This window comes from Ambystoma mexicanum, chromosome 5p (genome assembly GCF_040938575.1).
Source record: "Ambystoma mexicanum isolate Mex_15411 chromosome 5p, UKY_AmexF1_1, whole genome shotgun sequence".
Lineage (NCBI taxonomy): Eukaryota > Metazoa > Chordata > Amphibia > Caudata > Ambystomatidae > Ambystoma > Ambystoma mexicanum.
In genome coordinates this window covers 46,815,868-46,840,174 of record NC_090930.1, presented here as the reverse complement: position 1 = coordinate 46,840,174, position 24,307 = coordinate 46,815,868, and the positions used below count along the sequence as shown (strand labels likewise).

Genomic DNA, 24,307 nt, shown 5'->3' with positions numbered 1-24,307 from the left:
ATCACCGCCGGGGCGCAGAATGCTCCGGTCGGGAGTCTGAAGCCTCTTCCAGGGTTCGTCCTCTCCCCGTCCTGCACCTCATTTACGGCGCTGGGCTTAGTTGATGGCGGGATCGCACCCTCCACACCAGTCCCCAGGGGGGCGCGTCGCTTGGTCTCACCAGTACAATTCTGTGCTGCCCCTGCCACATGGCGGCCCACAGTGGCCTTTGCTGCTTTCCCCGCGGGCTCCTCATCACACACCCGCCATCTTGGATTTGGCGGCGGAGTCCGTGACGGTTTCCCTCACAGTCCTTCCTCCGATTCGCCTTGGCAGTCCCCCAGGTTGTTCCCTGGGTGTTCGATGCCTGGATCTGGCTTATGGCCACATTTTCTTGGTGGATTATGCCAGCTTGGACGAATCTGCTCTCGGATGTCGCAGGAGCTGCTGAGCTTCACCTCCTACAGCATGGCCGTCCAAGCCACGCCCTTGGGCTATAAATCTTTGATAAAGGTAGCCTTTGTGGTAGTAGAAAAGCCTTAATGAATTCTCTTAAGGTTTAATAGAGCTATTGTTAGATAACAAGATTTTTTAGAAAAGCTATTCTGCAGAACAGAGCTGCTATTGATTTGAAGCATAATTTAGGTTGCAACATTGCAGAATGGATGTGTTTTGATTTGGAAGATTGTTCCCGTTCAATTGAAAAGCATATTGGTGGATTGAGATAACCAATTTCTCAAGTCACCAAAGATCGGGTCAAGAGCTGGTGGGATTAGGTTTTCTCATGGATTCCAGGGGCATTGCGCTATGTCTTTGTTTGGATTTTTGCTCTGTTGATTATTCTCATTGCTTGTGGTTGTTGCATTTCCTGCTTCCTGAATTTGATGATCGGTATGTTTTGTCGGTGTCAAAGATGGGCTTTTCATCCATTGGGATATGGAAATTGATTGTCCAAAAAGTGGAGTGTAGTGTGTGTGTGTGTGCAAAAATGAGCTAAAATAAATGGTGCCGTGTGCGGCCATCTTGGACATTAATTTCGAAAACTGCAATGGAAGTCTATGTTTCAGTGAGCTCAGTCACCAGACATGGTTTCTGCCACAGCTGTGATATGCACATTTGGAAGCAGATTAGCTCATTAAGGAGGATAGCTGGCGTATTGTTCGATCAAGGACATGCCAAGAAGGTGTTAGGGAGAATTCTCATTTATGGCTAATTTCCCTCACCTAGGGAGTCCCCCAGAAGCTTTACTGGACTTCTGGAGTTTATTTTTTTCCACTTGTTAAGAGTGTGAGCTTTTCCCCCACTCTTACCTGTTTTGCCAGGTATATTTCTCTGTTTTTATGATTGTGGACTCTGAAGTACACCACTTCAGTAGCCCCCTTCTTTTGTGTGTCACACAGCACCTTCAGTGCCGTGGCACCGGGTTGTCTTTGAGACTTCCCTCAACTCCATTTCTGAGGTGACTACTGTCCCCCAGAAAAGGGTAAAGTTACCATTAACTTTACCTAGTCAATCTACCACAGATCCAGCACACCCCATCTTCCATGGAGTACTGGAAAGGGTTACTTCATACTCCTTTTTATCTGTACCTCCTAGAGCATTGTTTCGCTCTTTTAACATTTAGACTTGGCTGGTGGCAGTGGTATCTACCCTAACTTTTCTACCGTGATTATATTAGATAAACATGGTATTGTTTTAGGCTATTATATTAGCCTCGAACAAACCCGCTTGACCAAATGGTCTTTCTTTTGGCTCCTGGTGGGTTTATTCGCCATTTCTTTTTGTTAAAGTCCTTCTTGTGTTTTACTTTGCGCGACAAACTAGGTTTGTCCTCTTTGTTCACCGTCTTTTGGCAGGCTTCTGCCCAGAGGCCCTCCACCAGGCGCCTGGGTATCTATGTGGGCTGAATGTGAGGGAGGGGTGTAGTCACCCCCTTCACAGGGTATCCTAGGAAACCCAAGTGGCACTTAGCCATGATTGGCTGAGGTGGGTGTCCAGGCTGGACAACCCGCCTGCTGGGCGATTGACAGCCAGGCTTTGTGAATGGGGTTTTTTGCGCATAAAAGGCAGGTCTCTTGGGCTAGAAGTCAGAGTCGCCACTGGAACTACAAGGAACCGAAGAGAAGCAGAGAGAACGACGACTGCTGCAACTACCCCGTCCCGGTGAAGCCCTGCTGCAGTCCTGAGCCATCTACCCTTCCACGACTAGAGAAGATCCAGTCCAGAGTCTTCTTCCCTTGAGCCTGGTGGGGATAACCAGCTCATCTTCTTCGGCCAGAGGTCACCTTCATGGTCGAAATCGCTGCACGCTGCTGTAGTGGTCCGGATAGCCACCTGAAGACCCTCTCCTGTTTTTAAGGAGCGCACCTTTTATTCATTGTCGCTGCTGCCGGCTTCATCCCTGTGTGGTGCAGACCCCCTTCAGACGTCCTCCTTCACAGCGAAGCTCCAGGAATCGTGGGTCTGCGGGACACCAACAGGAACAACTGCCAGGGCACCAGCTGCACCATTGGAATAAGGTACTGTGTTCTGCTTGAGGAAACGGGGTGAACCCCTTTTCTTCATCTTCAAGGCTTGCCCTTGTCTTCCCTCCTCCTTATAACATTTGCTTCTGAACATTGACAATATCGAAGTACTCTTGGCTACGTTGAATCGTGAACTGTGACTGTGTGATCTTCGTCAACAGGTCCCCGGTGTCACTTAACCCTGGCTCTGGCCCTTTGACTCTTGAACTCTTGTCTCTGAGTGCTTCTCGATTCTGTCTGCCTAACCAAAATATTGCCTGTGATTATTGCCTCCAACTCCCTCTGGGTATCTCAGGTGCTAAGTGCGTTTTTTTTCCCCGGTAGCATTTCATGTCACGGATACGCGTTTAGTTATTAGACCGAACTGTCAAAAAGTGATCGCAATCGTATTCACGGTAACATGTTTTGTTTGTAACACCGGTCCATTCAAAACAGGGTACTTACCTTGAGATTTACTGTACAAAGTGAATTGGTTAGTTGTAGTATATTTTTCGTGTGGTTTTAAATCTAATAGAAGTGTTGTGTTTACAACAAATGGTTTAAAAATAAATGTACTTATATTTTTCTCCCTGAAACCTTGAGTCAGTGTTTGCTTGAGTCACAGTAATTGTGGTCCCTTTGTGTAATCTCTGCTACTGCTCATATACTCTTAAAATAAGCCTTGCTGGTCCGCCACTGCTACCACTCTAACATAGTAGTACAGGCTTGTACCAATGGTAAAACTTGTATTACCACCTGTAGTCTTAATTGTGTGTAGTGGTCCCTAAGGGCACAGCACAGGATTCTGCCTAACAGAATGGAGTCTCAGTTCAGCAGGTACAGTGATAAGGGGTGCTGGGAACAAGCGTGCGGGAGACAAACTGGATTTTTCCGCTCTGTGCTCCCCATGCTTGCTGTCCGTCCTTTGGCTGGGGACGGTTGGCAACCTGAGGTGGGCGGAGATTAGTTCCCCATAAGAGAAGAGGTATCCGGGTAGTAGACAGAATTGGAACCCTGGGTGATGAAGTCTCGCTGACAAGGAAGTCGCTCCCCTCCAGAACCAGTTAGCATGTGCAATCTCTCTCTGCCCACCTGCCTTGGGACTTGGAAGTGATGTATTGGCCAAGGTGAAGTGCTCTTCTTCAAATGCACAAACGGTGATGTAACTAGTCCATTTTCCATTATGTATACGTCTGTGTGTAATCAGATCTATTCATTTTCAGGGTCGTTTGTATGCTTATATCTTATCTGAATAAAGGGCCTGTAAAGAGCAAATTATATTCTAACTATTGGTCTAAGTGTGTATTATTGCCTCCCTGAGTCCAAGAACTTTTAATCCGTGTAATAAGGTGAGTGGTTCTGAACCCCTTACACGTGATAGAAAAGCAAAACAATTGCTGGATTGTATGGCGGGATAAAGTTCTTCAGAGTTTGAACTGGCATTATTCACAGACTTCCTTTCATGGTACCATCAGGAGTAAGGGGAGCTTTTAGCTTTACAAGTCTCCAGGGTTTAAAAAAAGGTTCATTTCTCCCAATGCCTAGGGGTGGATTATGGTTTTTACCCACTTTAAGATGTTCAACTTGTGAAATAAAAAGGATTGTTATGGACAAGCCATTACAGAGCCTGGGATTGCGAAGATATCCTCTTTAGAGGAGAATAAATACTGCGTCTCACCCCACAGAGTCTTCTCATTCCCCTGGGCCCGTTCTCTTCCCAGGTGATCCTCCCGCAGACCAGCACCCTCAAGGTCAGGATCAGAAAGTGTCTGTCTTTCCCTGGCCACCAGGGAGGACACTTAAGGCAGGGGTTTAGTGAGGAGTCTGTAGGATTCATCACAGGTACACACAAACATAGAAGTTAACAAGTTCAGCACTGATGTCCCCCGAATACAGTTCTTGCCCTGGTCATCTTACTTACCTAATCCATGAAGACAGGGCAGCAAGTGCACTTACTCTGCTCTCGGCCGCTGCTCATGCACTCCACTGGAGGGCACGTCTGTGGGTGGCCCAGGCTGAAACATCGCATCTATTCATGCGCACAGCCCGGGCCCTCCGCACATATGGCCACCAGTGGAGACTACCTGGCCTGCACAGTCTGAACGCCATGCTAACAATACTGTAGCCCAGCAGAGGTACCTTAATCAGGTGCTACCCTTGTACATCATATCACTTTTTGTGCGATATGCTTAAATAAAGTGCCACTGTGTATTGTAATACAAAATGTATGACAAGATGCAGCTCATTTTATGCCTAAATAGGTTTCTTTGGAATCAGTTAGTGCCAGCATTGAAACGTCAGTGCCTTGGTTTTAAAGTTGCTTTTTCCAGACGGGGGGATTTTGGTTTGTTCTGGTTCAATAGTAAGTGGCAGTGGGGCATCCAGTTGTCAAATGTATGACTATATTCCAAGATATTGAAGAGTGGGTTACGTTGGCTGCATTCTGTATGAATGTAGCAGGGGAAATTAAAAGATCCAAACAAGAGATGTGATTGTATTGAAAAGGGGAAAGTGAAGATGGTTGGAGCACCCAAACTCACTTTAAATTACAGCGGAACGAATCTAGGTAGATGCATTGTGTACGCTCATTTATAAAGGACATTATGCACTCTAGGGTTCCATTCCGGTAGTTCAGAACCACAGTTAATGCGGATGACAGAATTCATATTAATAGCGTTCTGTCTCTATTGATTTTGATACAATCACAGATGGAAAATTAAAACTGATGCTGTACCGGGGCCTGGTCCAATGCCAGCTTGTGCTGCATCCGGATTGATGTTTATATTAGTCGGAGAAACCTAGAGGCCCTGTGACGAAAGCCACAGAACTCTGGATGACCTCATATTAAATGTACACAAAAGAGAAAAATAACATCTGATTGGTGATGTCTGTCCAACCCTCAAAAACAACCAGAATACACATTCAAAAACACAAAATTGTTATTTTATTATAAAAAGATTTTTGACACAAAACTAAAATGCTGAATCAAGCAGCTAAAATGGGAATCACCATGCAGCATCCACTAGAGTATTATTACAAACTTTCACAAAAGAACAACTCCCATCTTAGTTGTCTTCAAACCAAACACGTAGGCCCAAGCAGAATTCAAAATTGGCCCAATTGTGTTTTTAGTCCAAAACGCCAGGCATGTCTCAGTTCCTATACTTTATTGGAGGAACCTTCTTCAGGGGCTCACCGAACCACACATTGCATATGGACAGATGCACATTGTGGTCTCCACTGACTTGGCGACTACTCTCAAAACACTGCTTCACTGCTCGATAATTCACTTCTTGTGCCAAAATGCACACTTGCTCCTCATCAGTAGGGCAACTCCGAATTTCAAAAGGTCTCAAGAGTACACACACCAGCAACCACTTCTAGGTGAAAACAGCAACCCAGGATTTTTTTCAATCTTCTACTTGCTCAAGACTTACAAGGCCATGTCATCCGGAATGTCTCTAGTCACATTGAACACAAACGCTGCAGAACTGTCATGGTGTTCAACGAATCTCATGAACTGAGAGGTAAGCAGCTTTATCTGCGGAGTCTGCCAAATACCAGCAGTAAGAAGTGGGTCCAACTATTGGTATTTTCTTGGTAGAATCCTTATTTTGTCAAAGGTTTACAAAATGCAACCTTGAACTCTGGGGATTTCACCAACAGTTCTGTAAGAAACGTTTAGAAAAGAACAGCCATCTAGTACAACATGGAGGAATCAATGAGTGATTTAAGGAAGTTCTGGGTACATGGGCCAGCTGACGATTCTTCAGTGGAACTCTGACACGAGGGCCTCGAAGTTGAGGGGAGAAAAGCTGTTGTGAAATATCCAGTGGATGGGCGGGGGACCGAGGGGGAGAGACAAAGACAGGAGAGGTAATATTAGAGTGAAGATCTGGATTTTTGCTGAATTCAAGAAACAAGGGTGATCAGTTTATCACGAAATTGTGCCAATAGCAAATGCCAGTGTTCTTCTGAGGTGAAAGTGTTGGTTGACCGGGCTGATGGGCATCAGAATTTTGATTAGTGACCTGGTGAGTTTGTCAAATGAGAACCCAATAAAAGACTGTAAACGTTTGAGTCTTAAAAAGGAGAAATTACCCACATTGCCTCAAAACCAGTTATCAAAGAATGCATTTGCCAGCAAAGGGTTCAAGATTATAGCAAGAGCGGGAAAATGTCCTTCACCAGAGTGATTAGCTCCTCTTTCAAAGAAATTGCTTGCATCTTTCTATAGGAGGTATGTGTCTAATTCGGTAAATACCCGGGGGATCCCTAGCTCAAATACTGAGACAATCAGAGCAGAGTAGTCCAACCAAGGCAACACCATGGACAGCAAGGCCCTTAGATGACCAGGTGGGCAGACGAGGTCAACAGTGTGTCCTGATAGGTGTGTTGACCTTAGGCTGAGATTGTGAAGGTTTGGCCCCGACAGGTTTTGTATTGAAGTCTTACTGAACCTATCCTAGGGTACCGCCAATCAGATATTGAAGTCCCCCCTGATACATAGATGTGATGTCCAGCAAGAGAAAGTCTGCAAGTTAATACCCAAATGTAAAAGTTGTAGCCGGTTGGTCTGGTCTGCAGAGGAGGAGCAAGATGGAAAAGTAAGGTGAAACATTCAGTTTAAAGGAGCACAAGTTCACACAAGAGGCAGGGAAAGAGGCAATAGATCGTGAATCCTTAAAAACGAGGGCAATTCCAACAGCTTATTCAGATCAGTTTCAGGGTTCTGTAACTTGTATTGATGGATTCATTTTTGGAAGAAATGTTATTAGAGACATGCCTCACTAAGAAGAACAAAGAACATTAATGTCCAGAAATTGAGTGTTGTATCTAAAACGTGTGTTTAGGGAAGAGAATGCACATTAGGGAGAATATAGGTAGACTGGTTGGGAGAGGCAGAGAATGGAATGTGCACAAAAATGTAAACGTCTTGTGTGGATAATGGGGATGGCGATGTGTGGGTGAATGGGCTTCACTGTTAGAGGGTTTAAGAGGGACTCTGAGGATGAAGTGTTAATATTGCCCTCCACTGGAGCCAGGAGAGCGTAGCAGGTCCATAATCTTGGAGGAAATGGAAAGAATCTGGGGGAAGGGAGCCATTTGTTGGGGTGTCCCCCTCAGTGAATAAAAGCCCTATGAAAGTAGCTGGAAATAGAGTCGTCTTCGGTGGAGTCTTGTGAAAAAGAAAAACGTCATAAGCGATTTGGCAGTTGATGCTAAAGGGATGCTCAATCGAGGTTGAAAGGAATGCAGAAGGTCCTTCCAATAGGTAATTTCCTGAGAACAAAAGGCATATGGTTTGGAGAGAAACGAGTTGCATGGGTGTATGCAATAGCAGAGGTCCAGAAGTCCCTAAGGTGGGAGTGAGGGCGTATCGATTGATGGAGAAGGGGGACGGGAGACTTTGCGAATTCCAAGCAATCCTATACTGGAAATCTGGGGCAAGATTGTTCAAGTTACCCCCCTTTTAGAGTGATTGCTCCCAAATTATGATTTATGACACTGTCAAGCGCTGGTGCCCAAAATAAGTTGTAACCAGCTGTCCTGAACAGTGTTTTAAGGAGCAGGTGAAGAGAAGCATTAAGTGAAATCTATTTTATTCAATAGAGGTACATAGAAAATAAAGGGTGGTCCTAAAATTTGAGAAGAGCGTATAAATGTGTAAAGGGGGTTTTAACAGCCCACAACATGATTTAACCATGGTGTAATAATGCCTTGAGATAATCGGGTGATGATGCATGAGAGAATTTGTTGGACCAGCAAGGTGAAACACTGCTTTATTAGAAACTGAAGATACCCTTTACATATATGCTAATCACATCCTTGCATGATAGAGTTACCCCCAAGAGCGGTTGAAGTAATTAGTAAGCAATGCCGAACATTTTATCAGATAAGGCATCGGGAAGAAGCTTGATAATGTTCCAGGGCAAGAGGCATGTCCTCACTGCTTACAAATTCTCATGTAATGGCAGGATGGGACGCTCAATATCCAGAAACATGGCGACATTCTGAACGAGCACACAAAAAATACTTTTTGTAAATCTAGGTGAATGCTAGACTACAGATGGGAGGCCAGTATAGCCACAAAACACAAGAATCCGGTAGAAGACACTAGCGATTCTTAGAGAGTTGGGGCAATCCGACACACCCGGACTCTTGTTCTGCACTGTAGCCTACTGGTGTCTATTGCCCCATAAGCAATTCTTCTGCACCCAATGTCAGAGGATTGCGGAACTAGTGAGGTGCGTGACGGCACCATTGGCTGAACCCACAGGCATAGAAGTGTCAACTGCTGGATCAGTGTTGGTGGGTTATCATGCAAGTCACCGGCTTTGGAAGGCGCTGGCATTGACACAGACTCACAACAAGAGGATGGAGCAGGGATGCCGGAGTTAGCACAACATGAGCAAAAGCCAGTGAGGGATACATGGGCAGCAGCACAGCCAAAAGCCGGACTAAAGGACAGCAGAGGAGTGCTCCATTCCCGCTCTGTGCTTCGTCCACCATGCTCAATTTATCCAGAAGACACTGATGCTCTGGGTCAGTGCATGGGGAGCAGAACAGGAATATCCTTCACTTGCAAATGGACACCCACTCATCAAGCAAAGCCTCAGTTTCTAAGTGAGCCAAGGAGGGTGCCAAATACCATAGCAATGCTCTGCTGTAAAGCTTTTATACAAATAGCCATGACAATCAAAAACACCTTGAGGCTGAAGTGACAGAAGTACACAGAGCAACTTCATGGAGCTTAAACCACAAATGTGACAATGCGTCACTCCGCTTTCAACTGGGATGCTTGAATGTGCGACTGTTTACTAACCCAGGGGGGCAGTTTCAGCCAACAGCTTTGGTCTAGCACAGTAGACCACAGAATACTGTTTAAAGAGCAAACTACCTAGCACTTTTCACAAATAACCTTAATGGTGGCTACTGAACAGGATTGCTCATGATGCCTCCATCTCGAATGGATGGATGAATAAAAAGAGTGGCTAATAACAAACGACATAAGTGTAATGAATGAAAACGTCTTGCACCTTAGCCAATGAGCGACATGGCAGTCAAGGAAATGAAACCGCCAATGCTACCATGGGTCAAGAGACTCACTTGAAAAGGCATGATGTACTAACTGTCGGCATCCGAGAAATAGCTAAAGGAATGGAACAAGTTACTTACCTGTAACTGTTCTCCAGCATGGGTCTGGCATGGATTCACATGCTCATGAATATTCCGTCGTCAGGCCGGGAATCCTCCGTGTGGACGGAGCTCTAGATGCTTTGATTATGTCCAGCATTCTGAAGGAAGAGTTAAGTTTGCTCGTTTTTGCTGCTCACGAAACATGCCTCGAGCTACAGGCTCGCTGGATCGTGGTGGAGAACCTTGTAGTTCTGCTGTGTCAAAAGGTTCTTTTGAGCTCGGAGGCGAATCGGAGAAAACTGGGAAAAATGCCCAGGTTTGATACCACACTTGTCGTGCCGATTCCGGTGCTATCAGTATCATACTGCACGGTTGTTCCTTCAATCTGCATAGTACTTGCGCGATCAGTGGAATTGGTGGGAAGGCATACAGAAACTTGCCTGTCCAATTTACTGAGAAGGCGTCCCCTAGGGACAGATCCTCTGGATATCTGGAGGCAAACAGGTGACATTTCTTGTTGCCCCTGGTGGCAAAAAGGTCCATCTCGGGATGTCCCCATCTGTGGAATATCCGTTGAGCCTCTGCCCCGTCCAATTCCTATTTGTGGCAGGATGTGTAGTCTCTGCTCAGCTGGTCTGCTAGGACATTGGCCATTCCTGGCAGGTGTTCTGCTTTGATCTGAACTCTGTGCTGTAGAGCCCAAGCCCATATCTTCTGTGCTTCCTTGGATAGCAGCTCTGATCTCGTTCCTCCCTGCTTGTTGGTATAATGCATGGAGATTGTGTTGTCAGTCTGGATCGTTACTACCTGTCCGGTTAGTACCACCAGGAAAGCTTTCCGTGCCCAGCGTATTGCTGAGAGTTGTGTAGTTGGACTCTTGGAATGACCATGTGCCCTTTGTTTGCAGATCTGCCAGGTTTTCTCCCTAGTCTGATAGAGAAGTATCTGTTCTGAGGAGAAGCGTTGATGTCGGAGTTTGGAACAGAATTCCCTACAACAGATTCTGTGGTGTGCTCACCATTGGAATGCTTTGTGGAAGCTGGATGACGTCTTCCCATGACCCGAGTGTTTGTCTCCATTGGTGGTCCAGGGTCTTTTGTATTGGCCTCATGTGTAGTCTGCAGTTTGGAAAGCGAAATATACACGAGGACATCATGACCAGGAGTGATTTGAAAGATCGTACAGAGGCTGTCACGTTGTCGTGGAACCATGAGGTCAGTTATAGTATTGCCAATATTCTGTCTGAGGGCCATACACTGGGTAGGCGGATGTTGGGCTCTGGTCCCAGAAAGAGCACCGTGTTCGCTGGTATTGGGCAGGATTTGGCTTAGTTTATGGAGAAACCTAGCCCCTTCAGAAGGTTTGTTGTTTTTGTGACTGCCGAGGTTGCAAGGTTCAATGAGCTTGCCCTTATTAACCCGTCGTCAAGATATGGAAAAACCTCAGTTCCTGTTCATCTGAGTTATGCTGCCACCAGTGCCAGACTCTTGAAGACTTTTGGTGCTGACCTTAGGCCGAATGAGAGGACACAAAATTGAAAATGTGACTCCCCTACTGTAAATCTGAGGACCCTTCCGTGTGCCGGATGGATGGGAATATGAAAGTAGGCATCTTCCAAGCCCAGGGTAGCTAGGAAGTCTTGTTTAACCAAGGGAGGAAATTTTGTAATGACGTCATCTTGAATTTGATGCGCTTGATGAATTTGTTTAGCGCCCTTAGATCCAATACTGGTCTCCACTGGCCGTTTTTTTTTGTCTGACTAGGAACAACTGGGAGCAGAAGCCTCTTCCCCCTTTGTTTCCCTGGAACCGGTTCTATGGCTGCTTTCTGGAGCAGCTTGCGGATTGCCATTGCCAAATGTTTCATGTGGTGTATCTTGCGCAGAGTGGGCAGGTCTAGAAATTCGATAGTGTGAACCTCGCAAATCACTTGCAGCACTCACTTGTCCGATATAATCTTTCGCCAATGGTGGTAATGGCAGCTTTTTCTTCCTCCCACGGGGTGTGCTGTGGGTGGAAACGGTATGAGTTGTCAGTTCTGTTGGGATTGCGTTTTGACCTGGTTAGAGCCACGTCTTCCCCTTTGGTTGTACCAGGCCGTCGACTGATGGTATCCGTTATCTTGGTATTGCCTTGTGTTTGACTGTAGGATGGACGGTTAACACCTCTGTACTTGGAGGATGTGCCCCGAAAGGAGCGTTGTTCTTTGTCCTGATCCTTGAGTGAACTGATAGCTTGAGCTGTATCCGTGTCCGTCTTAATCAATGATCATCAATCTTCTTGCCAAAGAGATCATGCCAGTCGAAGGGCATATCCAGGATTTGTGCTTGGATCTCTGGTCTGACGTTTGTTGCTTTCAGCAAAGCTTGCCTTCTTACGACTGTCCCGTGGGCCATTTGACAGAAGCCCGATTTTTGCCACGTCTACCGCTGCATCAATCATATGATCGGATGTAGCTTCCCCATCTGTAATTATTGCACTTGCTTCTTCTTGGTATTCTGTTTGGTTAGCTTTGACATGCGAAGCCATAGTTCCCAAACAAGGCGCACTGTCATAGCCAGAGCATTGCCTGCCCGGATGATGAGGGAAGCTGATGACAATACCGTCATGCCCATAGCTTCTCATTTTCGCCCTTCTTTGTCAGGGGTGCTGACAATGGAGGTGAAGGATTCGCCAGCTTCTTTCTGGCTGCCACTGTGATCAGAGTCTGGCTTCGTATGCCCCCTTAAGCATAGTGGAGCTGTGTCCTGGGCTTTGTACTTCTTCTCTGGCCACGAGACGAGAGCAGGTGTAGACAGAGGCGTAGATAGTATTTTAACTCCCAAGTCCCATATTGTATCTAAAAGAGGGATAGTAGTGACCGTTCTCCTACGCTTATCCCCATGTTCATATAGGACTGACTTCTTTTCTTCTAGCATTACTTGCAGCTTGAAAATATCTGCCGCCTTGCCAATAAGTGTATGGAACAATACCAAGTCGTCTGGTGGCGAAGTTTCCACTGGGGAATCCTTTTTTCTAGGTTTCTCTATTACATAGTCCCATTCACTCTGTGTGTCTGGGTCGTGAGTAATCTCCCCTTCAGTGTCTGAAAAATCTCTAAACATATCCTCCTGCCAATCCGAGACCCATCGGTAGAAGGTACTACAGTTGGATCCCTTGTAGGTGAACGTGGTCTTGGTCTAGGCAAAGATCTCAAGAGTGAGACTTGTCGGTAAAGCACTGTGTTCTGCTCCTAGATATGTGAGGAGGCTCTGGCGAATTAAGCCTTTTCTGCCGGCTGCTCTTAGTAGGAGAGCTTCTAGATGTGCTGAAATTAGGCGATTTGTCACTGAGGGGATCTTGTGGTTTGAGGCAGAGGACAAATTCATATGGCTGGTGCTGGTTGGGATCTCTGGCACCGGTTGAATTTGTCAATAATTCTTTGCATCGACTCCATGAGCATAGGGTCATATGGATCTGTGACCTCCTCCATGGTGGGGTGCCAAGGTGGATGTTATGTGTGTCTCCCCTCCATTCCCTCTACCTCCCCTGGTGTGGTGATGTTAGTGTAGAATACAGTGATGTCACTGTGGATGGAGTGTTGTGATCTGAATGTGTCTTCCATGGGGGGGCAGTTGGAGAAGGAGAGCTGGCTGGCAAGGACGTGCCGATGTTTCTGCTGTACTACTTACTAATAAACCCATAGTAATTTACCTGCTGGCTCAGGTGTGTTGATGTACAATACCACTTTGTTACACTGGTGCCGAGGATGGGATCCTGTCGTGGAGGGGACAGCATTTGATCAGGACACCGCCCTCCAAGTGTCCATGTCCTGGGTAGCAGCCAGCAGTGCAGCTCTGGAGTCTGGACCGGAGTTTGCTGTTCAACAGGCCGGGTGGTGTTGAAGAGGAGGAGGCTCCCGATATAGTGGGAGCTGGAGCCTGGACTGTCTGGAGTGCCCAAAGGTGTTCCCCTCCAGCCTGCAGCGGGTGCTTGGAAGCGCAGTGGCCCTCGGGTCCAGTGCCGAGTGTTGGAGCATCCACGGAGGTTTGGGGCGTTGCTAGTGCCAAGTTCTGCAGAGGCACTGTGCAATCTTCAGTGGCAGAGTTGCGACCCAGCAGGCCGGGTGGTGCCGGCGTTAAGTGGCTCCTTTACAGTCAAAGCCGGGGCCCTGGATGGAGTAGGGACCGTAACACCACAGCGGAGATAGGAGGTGGTCTGACAGCAGTGCAGTAGAGTCTGTACCTTGCCTGTTGTGGGGGGGGGGGTCCGGGAGCGTCCCTCCCAGGAAGGGTTGGTCCAGTGATCTGCGTGAGGAAGTGTGATGTTCCTCATCTAGCCGCGCCGCCTGCGCTCCCCAGAGTAAGCGGGGGTCTAGCACGGCAGCAGCAACCCTCATCGGGCAAAAGCTTCGCCCTGCGGTGTGCCTGGCGCAGAGTGGCCCAGGTGTGGCTGGAGGCCGCGTGGTCCAGTAAGTTAAGTGAGGAGGCGTGCCGAGATCGGAGCACGCATTCCGGGTGCCGAATTGAGGACACGGCTGCAGCGTTGTTGGAGGTGAGCCCATTGCTTGGAGATTGCTTTTGGGGAGGTTTGCCGACCTCTGGGTCACCAAATTGATTTCCCATATGGAGGGCACCTGGGATGTGGACTCTGCAGTTTTCTGTGAAGTGATGACGTCTTTGAGTCATCAAGAGGCGTTTCAGCGCGAGAGGCTGGAACGCATAGTGACAGTTAAATGCGCTGCGTGTCGTGAGCGCAGTGAACGTGTTCACGTCATTTCTGTTGCCGTAAGAGGACATTGTTGGGCCGGAATCCATGGCAAGTTGGGTACTGTGTTGCTAAGGAGATTGTGGACTGTCGTGAGGAGGACCATGAAAATGGGATGCCTGAGGTTTGGAAGTTTTGTTAACTATCATCCGGAGCGCTTACAGGAGAGGGTTCAAGGGACAGCGTGGACTACGTTTCCATTCCCCGAGCGTGGTGACGCACGCTGCCAGGGTTCCGTGAGTAAAGGAACAGTTTTGACGGATCCCAGGAGGAAGAACACATGGCAGACTGTTGCGGGGAGGGCATTCTAATGTTCTCTGGGTCTGTGCCATAGTTAGGCCAGCGTGAGTGGTGTCTCGGGTTCGTGTTGTGGCCTCTAGTATTGATTCAGTTATTGGTGTTGGGCCGGTGTGGGAGTGTGTGGATGTTTATGTCGTGGCCCATTTGTATTCTTAATGTGAACATTTAATGCAATGTTAAGGTGAATTTTAATGCAAAGTGTTATTATGTGCATTGTTGTTCTATTGTAATTAACGTAATTTCTTGCAGGATGGGTTTTGGACTGGGCTGGGTTTTGGAAGTGCTTTTCCCACCATTGCGTGCATGAGTGCATCTTTATCCTGGGGAGATGAGATACGGTTACAGCTCTGTGACTTGTGGGTGGACTTGCGGACTTATCTAGACTGGGACCAATATTGGCACGGTTTGTTTTTCTCAGCTACATTTCATGTCACTTTCTGCATTTCGTTTTCACCCAAGAAAATGTCGTTCAGCTGAGCACACGTCAGTCGTTTAGTATTGCATTTATCAATGTCTCTGCAGTGCTACGATGAGACCCACTGCCCCAAGGCCTGCCAGAATGACAAAAGATATCTGGGTATTCATGTGGACCTTGATATTATCCAGAGAGGTATTCCATTTCCCCTCAGAGAAAGGAGTCTAGATTCCCTCGAATCGAGGAAAGCCTAGGGATCGCCAGGTGGACTGAAATAAAATGCAACCAATTAGCGAACCTGCTGATACTTCTGCAACCCACTTTGAAGGAGAGTGGTGTGGGGGGAGGGGTGGGAGGATGGAGATTAAAATAATGCATGCAAACCTTACAGTTGGTAGAAGAGTCATATGAAGTAAAAAAGGCGTTGAAGAATGCATAGAGGCGGTAGGGATAGAGATGTCCAATTATATTGATCAGGTCTATTGTCTGGGCGGAGGGATGGTATGGACCGATTAGGAAGAAAGATTGCGGTCTGAAGTCTCTCTGCTGGCTCTTCGGTCTCCTTTACAGTAGTGAGGGCCCGTCAAGTGTCAGCAATGGACTTTATGATCTTAGTATCTAATTAAAGCATTTCTAATTAAAGCAAACGGGCGCAGCTCGCTTGTTTGGTATAGGAGAGGGATTAGGGGAGGGACTGAGATGCTAGCTTTCCGTTATTCATCGAGTCTGCTAGTCTGGGATGGTGAATGAAAGGAGGCAGAAGGGAGAAAGGATGGGAGGAAGAGTATGCTTAAAAGACAGGAATACATCCCGATTTACCCTCCTGTGAGCTTGTAGGAAGAAATTCCAGAGTGCTGGTGCAAGGTCATACGGAGGCACAACATTATTCCAGGAAATGAGAGGACGGGTAAAAGCAGAATTGGAATCTGGTACATTGAAATTACAGTTAAAACAGGAAGTGGGGTACTCACATAGGTCAAAATAATGAAGAGAGGACAAAGTGTCCCAACACCCCGATTACGAAAGAGGTGTACAAACCTCCAAATCCTAGGAAAAACTGCAATGGGCATGCGTGTGCAGACGAATAGGAGCCCATGCAACACAGAAGAAGCAATCGGAGCAACTTTAAAGCAAAAACCTCAGCAAGCATTTCCAAGTTGATATACGCTATACCTTCTGCTTTATATTAGAAACAAAATATAAGACATACAAGCATTGTCTAAGTTAGCGTGGGTGTTATGTAGGTCATAGCTAGCATCTTCTACAAACTGAGGTTTGGGTGCTTATTTGGGTTAGTAATTTGAAGATTTCTAATGTTACTAAACATGCAAAGTGACTACGTGACAGCTCTTTTCAGGATAAAAGGTGTTTCTCCACCTTCTTTGGTCTGCTAGACATAAGTGTGAGCAGCACAAGCCTGACATTCAGGACATGCACTCATCACTGTGAAGGCTTGCAGTGGCCTTCACAGTCACTCGTTATATAATAACTTCTCCCTCTCAGAGTACAGAAAAAATACCAACAGAGCACTTCTCATAAAGGATCACCACCCATATTGTGCAAGGCCAATTGTGCTAAATAAGAACTGTGAAACAACCGCAATTTTAATCCTTTTGAATCTGGCATTGCTTGAAAACCAATATCACCAATTCCTACTCCAAGCTGCATTCCGATTATGGTGTAGCCGAAGCCAGATCCATCTTGAGCGTACCCACAAGAGCCCTTGAGAAGGTATGGGTCTGCCAACCTAGTCTGTTTATCGTGAAAGTTAACACGTTCACGTGCAAATTCACCAGACAATCAGCCTATTAAGAGATGCCAATCTGTCCTTGTGCGATTTTGGGTTTACTGAAATCGTGGCCTCGGAAACTGAATCCTAGAACCTTCAGGACAATTTCACCAAAGTAGACAGTAGGCACCCAGCCAATTCCATCTATAAGGCTGCAGTAAATCGCCCTGAACGTGGATACTTGTTGGGTATCCGACGGCGGGTGCCTTAAGGACTTGCTCTGGTCTAATCAGATGCGCAATGGGCATTCGAGAGGAGATGGATTTGCCAAGATTACTGAAATGCAGAATGCTTATTCTTAACAAGAATTATAAACAAGGGCACCTGGAAAAGCCCTATTCTGCCCAGGAGGGCTCTATGGTTAACACATATACAAGTGAACGGGTTGAAGTAACAAGCATACCCCCTTACTTACTGTTTACAATCACTCTTGATGCAACAAACAGAGTGCCACACCTAGGAGTATCGGATACCGTGTTTTATATTTAATATATCTACTTGATTGTTTTGGTATAGTGCTGAACATCATGGGTTACAGAGTGCAGCAACACAAATGTGCACAATACATCACAAGCAAGTACATTTTCTTGCACATATGTCTTTACAATAAACAAAATACAGCGTTCTACTGTCGATATATAACAGGGGTCAGAATACATACATAAAAACAACAAATTCGCTGTACTATATTGATATACATTTTGTGTAAGAACATTTTTAACACTGTGGTTTGGAAAGAGTTTGTCTACACCAAGGTGTTTCAGCCGCATAATGGGGCTACATGGGTCAAATGCTTCTCACGGCCTTCGTCAGGACGGAAAGAACAGTGTTGTCAAGGTGTTGAGGTGATGCTGATAGAGAATGAAATTCGGCAAGGGGAGTGCTAACAAAATATACTGATTTACAAGTGAATGAATCACTCGGTGTCTCACATGACTGGTGGGCACCGCTTACCTGTGGGATACAATTTGAGCCACAGATACAGTAATAGGAGGAGAGTTCACGCTCAGACGAGAGAACTCCGCCTATTTATCGGTGGTCCGGGGGCATTTTAACTTGATAAGTTGCTATATTGTTCTAGAAATTTGCTTTGTGACGTTTTTTTAAGTTTGAAGACCTACCTTTCTGATCCAACCTTTTGTAGTTGCGTCACCCTGTTCAAATTGGAGACCGCATACTTCTATTGACCGAAGGTAATGGTTAGCATTGATGGACATTTCTGCAGCACCTTGTACTAGGTGTTGGCTAATGTGTTCTTCTCTCCTCCTTACAGACCTGATCCTACAACAGTTGTTCACTTATTCCCAGACTCTGAAATGGTTCAGAGGCTACAGTAAATCAACCAAAGGTTCAGAGGTGGGACAGATGGAGCACTCCTCGGGTCTTGCCCCATATAGATCCACCACAATTGTGTGGTCTGTATTACTTCCTGGTCGACATTGCATCATTTAGAAGAGTGAAATACAGTATGAAGCATTACATAAACCTATTGCAGGCTAGACCCAGACGGGAAACCGTAGTAGCCACCCAGGGCATGACATACTTCTCAGAACCGGGCAACCAGAGAACAGAAAAAAGGCACAACCAGCTTCTACAGGACAGCTGCTGGCAGGTTCTTACAGAACAGTCTTGGGAAAGAATAAGACTGCTTAATGGCAGAAAGAAAAACCTGCACATTGGACATGGAAACACCGGCGGATTCTTATAACTAAACCTAAGAATGGAGGAGACCAGCATTTAGTTCCACAATACTGTGACTGATTAAGGATACAGGATGGGGGCAAACATTCAAGTTGCAAGATACTAGTCAACCATATAAATTCACCTGCCACCTCAATTCTATATGTACATGCAGCACAATCTTTCTCACCCACCAAAGAGTCAAATATCACTAGCGAATGGTTAATGTCGTGCACAGATTGCACCCAGCTATAGCGATACCACAAGTTGTAATTTTAATAGAATTAAACACCAAGGGCATCATCTGTTATGAACACGAGACATTACTAACCACAGCTTCCTCCCCTCCCGCATCAACATCAGGACTTCAATCCCCTCTTCATTGCACTACTCTACGAGGTAGAGTTTCTTTACTCCTGGCGTTACAAACGCATGGCGCAGCGTTTGGGTAATGGGGAACCTAAATCCTGATCCCATGTAAAGGGCCCTCTGCTTGCCTCCCAGAATCAGGTCTGCCCTATTGGAGTGGCCCAATCGAAGAAATACAAATTCACATTTTCACCACAACTAAAAAGGACACTTGAGTCACTTACTTGTGCAGGTTTACAGTGGGTTGATGGGCTAGTTTCTCCGATCTTGGATAACTGATCACCATCCACTGGCAAGGTTGCCGCCTCAACCTCCACTGGCACACTGGTGGGGCTTGTTGCAGGGGACTTTGCATTTGTTGACGCCCCTGGCTTCAGGAGATGGGTCTTACTACTGCCCAGAGAGATCTTTGAAGATGTCTTTGACATTATGGGGAGGCCTCTTCCACCGGTTGGAGCTTTTATAGTGTTCTCCCTAGAAACTTTAGCCTTTTCACCCGTTGAAGTGAGAGCCAAGGTCCTCCTTGCCGTCGGGAGGCCTGACTGCAACGTAGTCCTAGAAGAGCTGCTTCTGTGGACGCTGTTTGCAGGTGGGGGCATATTTAACAATTTGGTAGTGTAACCAGCACTTGACTTGAAAGACTTCATAGTGGTCCGGTTCAGATCCTTTTTGCTCACTGTGGACTTGCTGTGCTTTTCCTCTGCCAAATCACCATTGGCCTCTTCTGGAACAGAAGAGATTGATAAATTGGGGAAATTTTGTAACCCGCTAGCGTCCGTGTCGGAACAGCTTCCCTTTATGAACTGAAAGAGCAACGCCCCTGGCAGAGGAGTGGAAGTCACAAACGACAAAGAGAAGAGGCTATCATTGTGTGGCAGCTCAATGCTCCTCCTGGAATGCTCTGCAGGCTCCACTATGGAGTTTTCAGCAGAACTTGAGAGAACTACTGCTCTCTGCCGACTCCGTGCTTCAACTTTAACTGTGCTTGCATTAACTGTGTAGGGCAACTCCAACGCATCTGGCAGCACTTGGTCATTTTTCGTCAAACTGTTTTCTAAGTCTTTCGCTTGGCGTGCCTCACTTTGGACCACATCCTGTTCCAGCTCCGTCTCATTCTGAACCACCTCTTCCATCAAGTTAGCTACAAGGTCCATCTCTGGTCTAGCATCGCTTAACCCCAGGTCATCCTCCTGTTGATCTATAGTTTTAATCAAGTTTTCCAGTTTAGCTTCAGTTTTTAACATGTCTATGTCATGTGTGGCATTTGCATTCACTGAATTCTGAGGGTCTGAAATGTCCTGGTTCTTTACTTCTAGATATCTCGTTGTGTTCCCCACATGTATACGTTCTTTAGTCACGTTCGCAGGATCCCTCTCTGGTAGTATATCCTGTGTTATATTCACAACACCCTGCATATTTCTTTCAGGAGGGTCAAGGTGGCTGACTTGTACTATCTCTTGTGTGGTGTTCAACAAAGGCAAGACCTTGGGCTCAGATTTGCCATAGGGGCTTAGGGCCCCAACATCCAGTTTCGTGATAAATAGCTCTTGTGTTTTGTTCATGGCAGTCTTCAAGGATTTGGTTACAGTCTGGTTAAGATCCTGGCAACCACCTAAATGAGCATCCAAGTACATTGTAACAGGAACATTTGATTCGGTTTCTTGAATTAGCTGAGTTTTGACAGTTTTCGGGGAACGGGTTACAGTTGCATTGAGTAATCCATTTGAGCCACACATCAGAGCTCTTGGCGCAGCAGGACCTTGCAACTCCACAGTACAGTTTAAGCCTCTATCACCCAATGCTTTGGTTTCACAAACCTCTTCACTGTCATGCAACCCATGGTCGCTTGTAGACCCATCTGGGGCAGCCTCTAAAACATCAATCCCCTCAAAGGAAGACAGGTCTTTTAAGCCTCTGAAAGTGTCATTGGAAACTATGGATACTTTGGACAAGCCACTCGGCTCACCGCCTGCTGCTTCCTTGACGGTGCTCAGCAGTTTCGGCTCTGTCTCACGCAAATCCACCAGTTGCAGATCCATGTTTTCAAGGTCGAGGATGCTTTCTCCAAAGAGGGATTGGTCAGTGTGAGAAGGGGTGCTCTCCAGAGATCGAATGACCGTCGCTGCCTCATGGAACAGCATGGACCTCATAGGCGAGCTGTCATAAGGAAGAGGCTCGGACTCTATGGTGGACCAATCAAAAATGGCACGCTTTCTTTTGGCAGACTGTGTGCCTGCATTATAAGCGGGGCTCTGGTGACGAGACATGCCACCTGCCAACTGATTGGCAATTGCCAAGCACTCCAAGGCAAAGAAGCTTTGATAGAGGGGTGTATTAATAGTGGTATTCCGAGTAGCATTCGGAGGGACTTCCTCCGGGAGCAGAGCCTTATCCTGGAGAAGGTCTGGGTTTAATGCCCTTACACAGCCGTTCTCCATTTGCAAACTGCATGGTTTGTGTTTCGCTGCACTATTCGCTTCTGTGGTGCTCAGCTCCAGCTCCACCTCCATGACAGGTGTTAGGTGCACCTTGCCTTTAGATTTTGCACCAGCAAGTGGAGTGCTAAAATATTTAGATGCAGACACCGGATTCCCAGCATTTAGGCCCTTTTCATGACTAGGATTTGCTAACTGGCAATCTGGGAAATATCTGGACACTGGCGTGACGTGGCTGGCATCAGGTAGCAACAGAAGGTCACTTGAAGAAGACTGAGATGGCTCCATATTTGCCAGTAAATCACCTGAAGTTAACAGAGCATTTGCTATAGCAGGAACCTCTTCTTTCAGGCCTCCATTCTTATCCTGGACTCCACACTGGCCCTTGGGAGACAAACTATCAGGAAAGACTTCATTGCCATCGTCATCTAGGACGACAAAGGTTGTACTCCACGCACAAGCGGAAGTGCCACCTTCAGAGGCCACAGTGCTGAATTCATTACTTGCAAGGCTGTCCTCTGCCTTTCCCATACAGTCAGAGTTTCTGCAAATCCATGTGCTGTCCAGTGGAAGCTTGCTTCTCTTTGTAGGCTCCATTTTCTGGCTTTGAAAATGACTGGACAGGTTTTTAACAATCGCCCCAGTGCTATTTCTCCTTGGTTTGAGGTTTCCTGGCAGGCTGGATTTGGCAGAAGCAGAGAGTCGCTGGACAATCGCGCCAATGTCGCTCTTTCTGCTGTCTAGCTTCTCTTGTCTCTGCGGCCGTCTCAGGGACTCCTGCGGTAAATTCCCCTTGTCCTTCAAAGCTGGCCTTGAAGGTTGAATTTGGCAGCTTGCTCGAGGAGCGCCCAAAGGGACATCCTTCAAGTTGGGCAGCGACATACGTCTCAGTGGTGGAGGGATCCGTGCATTTGCACGCGGTAGCCTGGTTTGAGCACCTCTTGCAGCCTGCAGAAACAAAAGAGTTACGTGCAATCAATGTTATAGGAAAGAAGCTTAACCCTAAATATATTAATACAAGGTCAGCTGCATAAATATGAAACACAAACCAGTGAACAACGATCAATCAACATCTTGACTGCCCATTGATGGGAGGGGTATAGCTCATGCAGGGGACAACCCAGGGGAGAGATCCTCTGCCACTCACCCATGTCACCTTATTGTGTCAATCTGCCATGCCCCACAATAACTGCTCTAAAGAATACATTAAAAAGCCTTCTCTCAGTTCAGAATCCCATCGGTTGCTGCAATGTACCATGAAAGACTGAGGCACGTTTTATTTTTTATAGGCAGCAACCCCCCCCTCCCCAAAACATTTCAAAGCAACCAGGGATCAACACTGAAGAGTATCCCCATTTGTAATTTTGCAACCAGACCAATCAATTAGAGCGTGAATTAATAGTTTTGTTTTTACTAGCGATCTCCGTAGCCAGTAGTTCTCTACAAGGTGGGATACGGTTGTGTTCTTTAAAAGGATTGCCGCATTTCAGGTAGCTTTTTACATTTATGCTTTGTAAAAGGGTAATTTCCCTTTTATTTTACCGTCACAAAAGGCCTAACCACCCAAAAATTAAATAAAAATGAAATTAGATGGCTTTGGGTTTAAGGTCGTCTTCAATAAATCTGAATGAATCTTGGCATTGGCTGCAAATATTTGAAGCTATATCATGGATAACCTCCCTGAAGATCGCATCCACAAGGATAAAATACACTGTATGGGGAGGGTGGCGGGTCTATATGCTGCTAACTGAGCTCCTCCCACCCCCAGACCCTAACTTCATGATGCTTAAGGAAGACCTCGAATATTGGTAGCCCCAGGCGATCTCCTGGCTCAATAGATTATAGGAATGGGTCGGTCAACATTTTTTATTGCCCCTACGGGTCGGCCATGTGTTTTTAAGCCCAAGTCGCTCGATTTTAGAAACATTTCCTATGGACCTTACCCGAGTTTTCATCCATTAAACGCACGTGAAAACAGGCATCAGGGAGCTGCCATTTTGTGATAATCCTATCATTTCCCCCCATCGCCCTGGCTGACCTGCTTTTGCGTCACTAAATCATATCCCCCGCCCCTGAGCCGGTCATCAGCAGACGCGTACCGCCCATTTCACAATGCCAAAGCACGTCTCGTGTCAACATTCGCTGCGCTTCAGCTAATGACGTGTCGCCATGGAAATGGCAGGACGCCTCTTTCCTCAATAAGTATAAACAGACCGTTCCACAACACACAGCAGCATATTTTCGATTCCATTCCTCTCTGTGTTATTTTGAGTATTCTGTGACTCATTTCTGTGCTCTGGTCAGCTACCTTCGTTGCTTGTAGCCCATGTGAACAGATACCAGTACCACCGCTATCAATTATTTTAGTTTGTTTAACACACAATGGCTACAATAATGCCCTACATGTCAAGCCCGAGTATACCGAGGAGGAACTACTGGAAAGGGAAACACGCGAAAACGATGGGTCTTCGGACGGCAGTTGGGAGGACGATTCAACAGCTGAAGAGCCTGGACCTAGTCGCATGGACGGTGTTTCCACCTGGTGCACATGCAATCGGTGCAAGCTAATGCCAACCGATGACGAGAACTGCTGCTGCTGTGAAAACTCGGGATGCGTGGCCTACATTTCGGAAGGCGAGCCACGACCGCAATGCATCACCGAGCTGCCAGACTTCAGGGCAGCCTGCCTCACACGGTCCGTGTTGAGGATAATGATGGTGCTTATGCACCAACTTCGTGCAACTGTTCGTCCTCGTAATCCGAGTAACGAGTAAGTATACTCTGCTTGTCATGCCACTCCTATTTCATGGTCTTCTCCTATATCCAAAATTACATATGCATATCATTGTAATGCAAGAAAGTCTTTCAATAGTGTGCAGTGTCTAGAAAGCATTTGTCCCAGCAGAATGCCATTAGTTACAAGAATTGTCATTGACAACAAAAGTTTATTA

The 24,307-nt window shown here is 46.5% G+C and overlaps 1 protein-coding gene across 3 annotated transcripts in view; it reads right to left on the bottom strand.

Annotated features, from left to right (window-relative positions):
* LOC138480706 (mucin-2-like) overlaps positions 1–24,307 on the bottom strand; it is a 610,165-nt gene that overhangs the window by 557,219 nt on the left and 28,639 nt on the right. For all 3 annotated transcript variants that reach the window (XM_069612406.1, XM_069612407.1, XM_069612405.1), the window contains one exon: positions 19,146–22,304. In XM_069612406.1, coding sequence (XP_069468507.1) covers positions 19,146–22,304 — 3,159 coding nt within the window. The remainder of the gene's footprint in view (positions 1–19,145; positions 22,305–24,307) is intronic.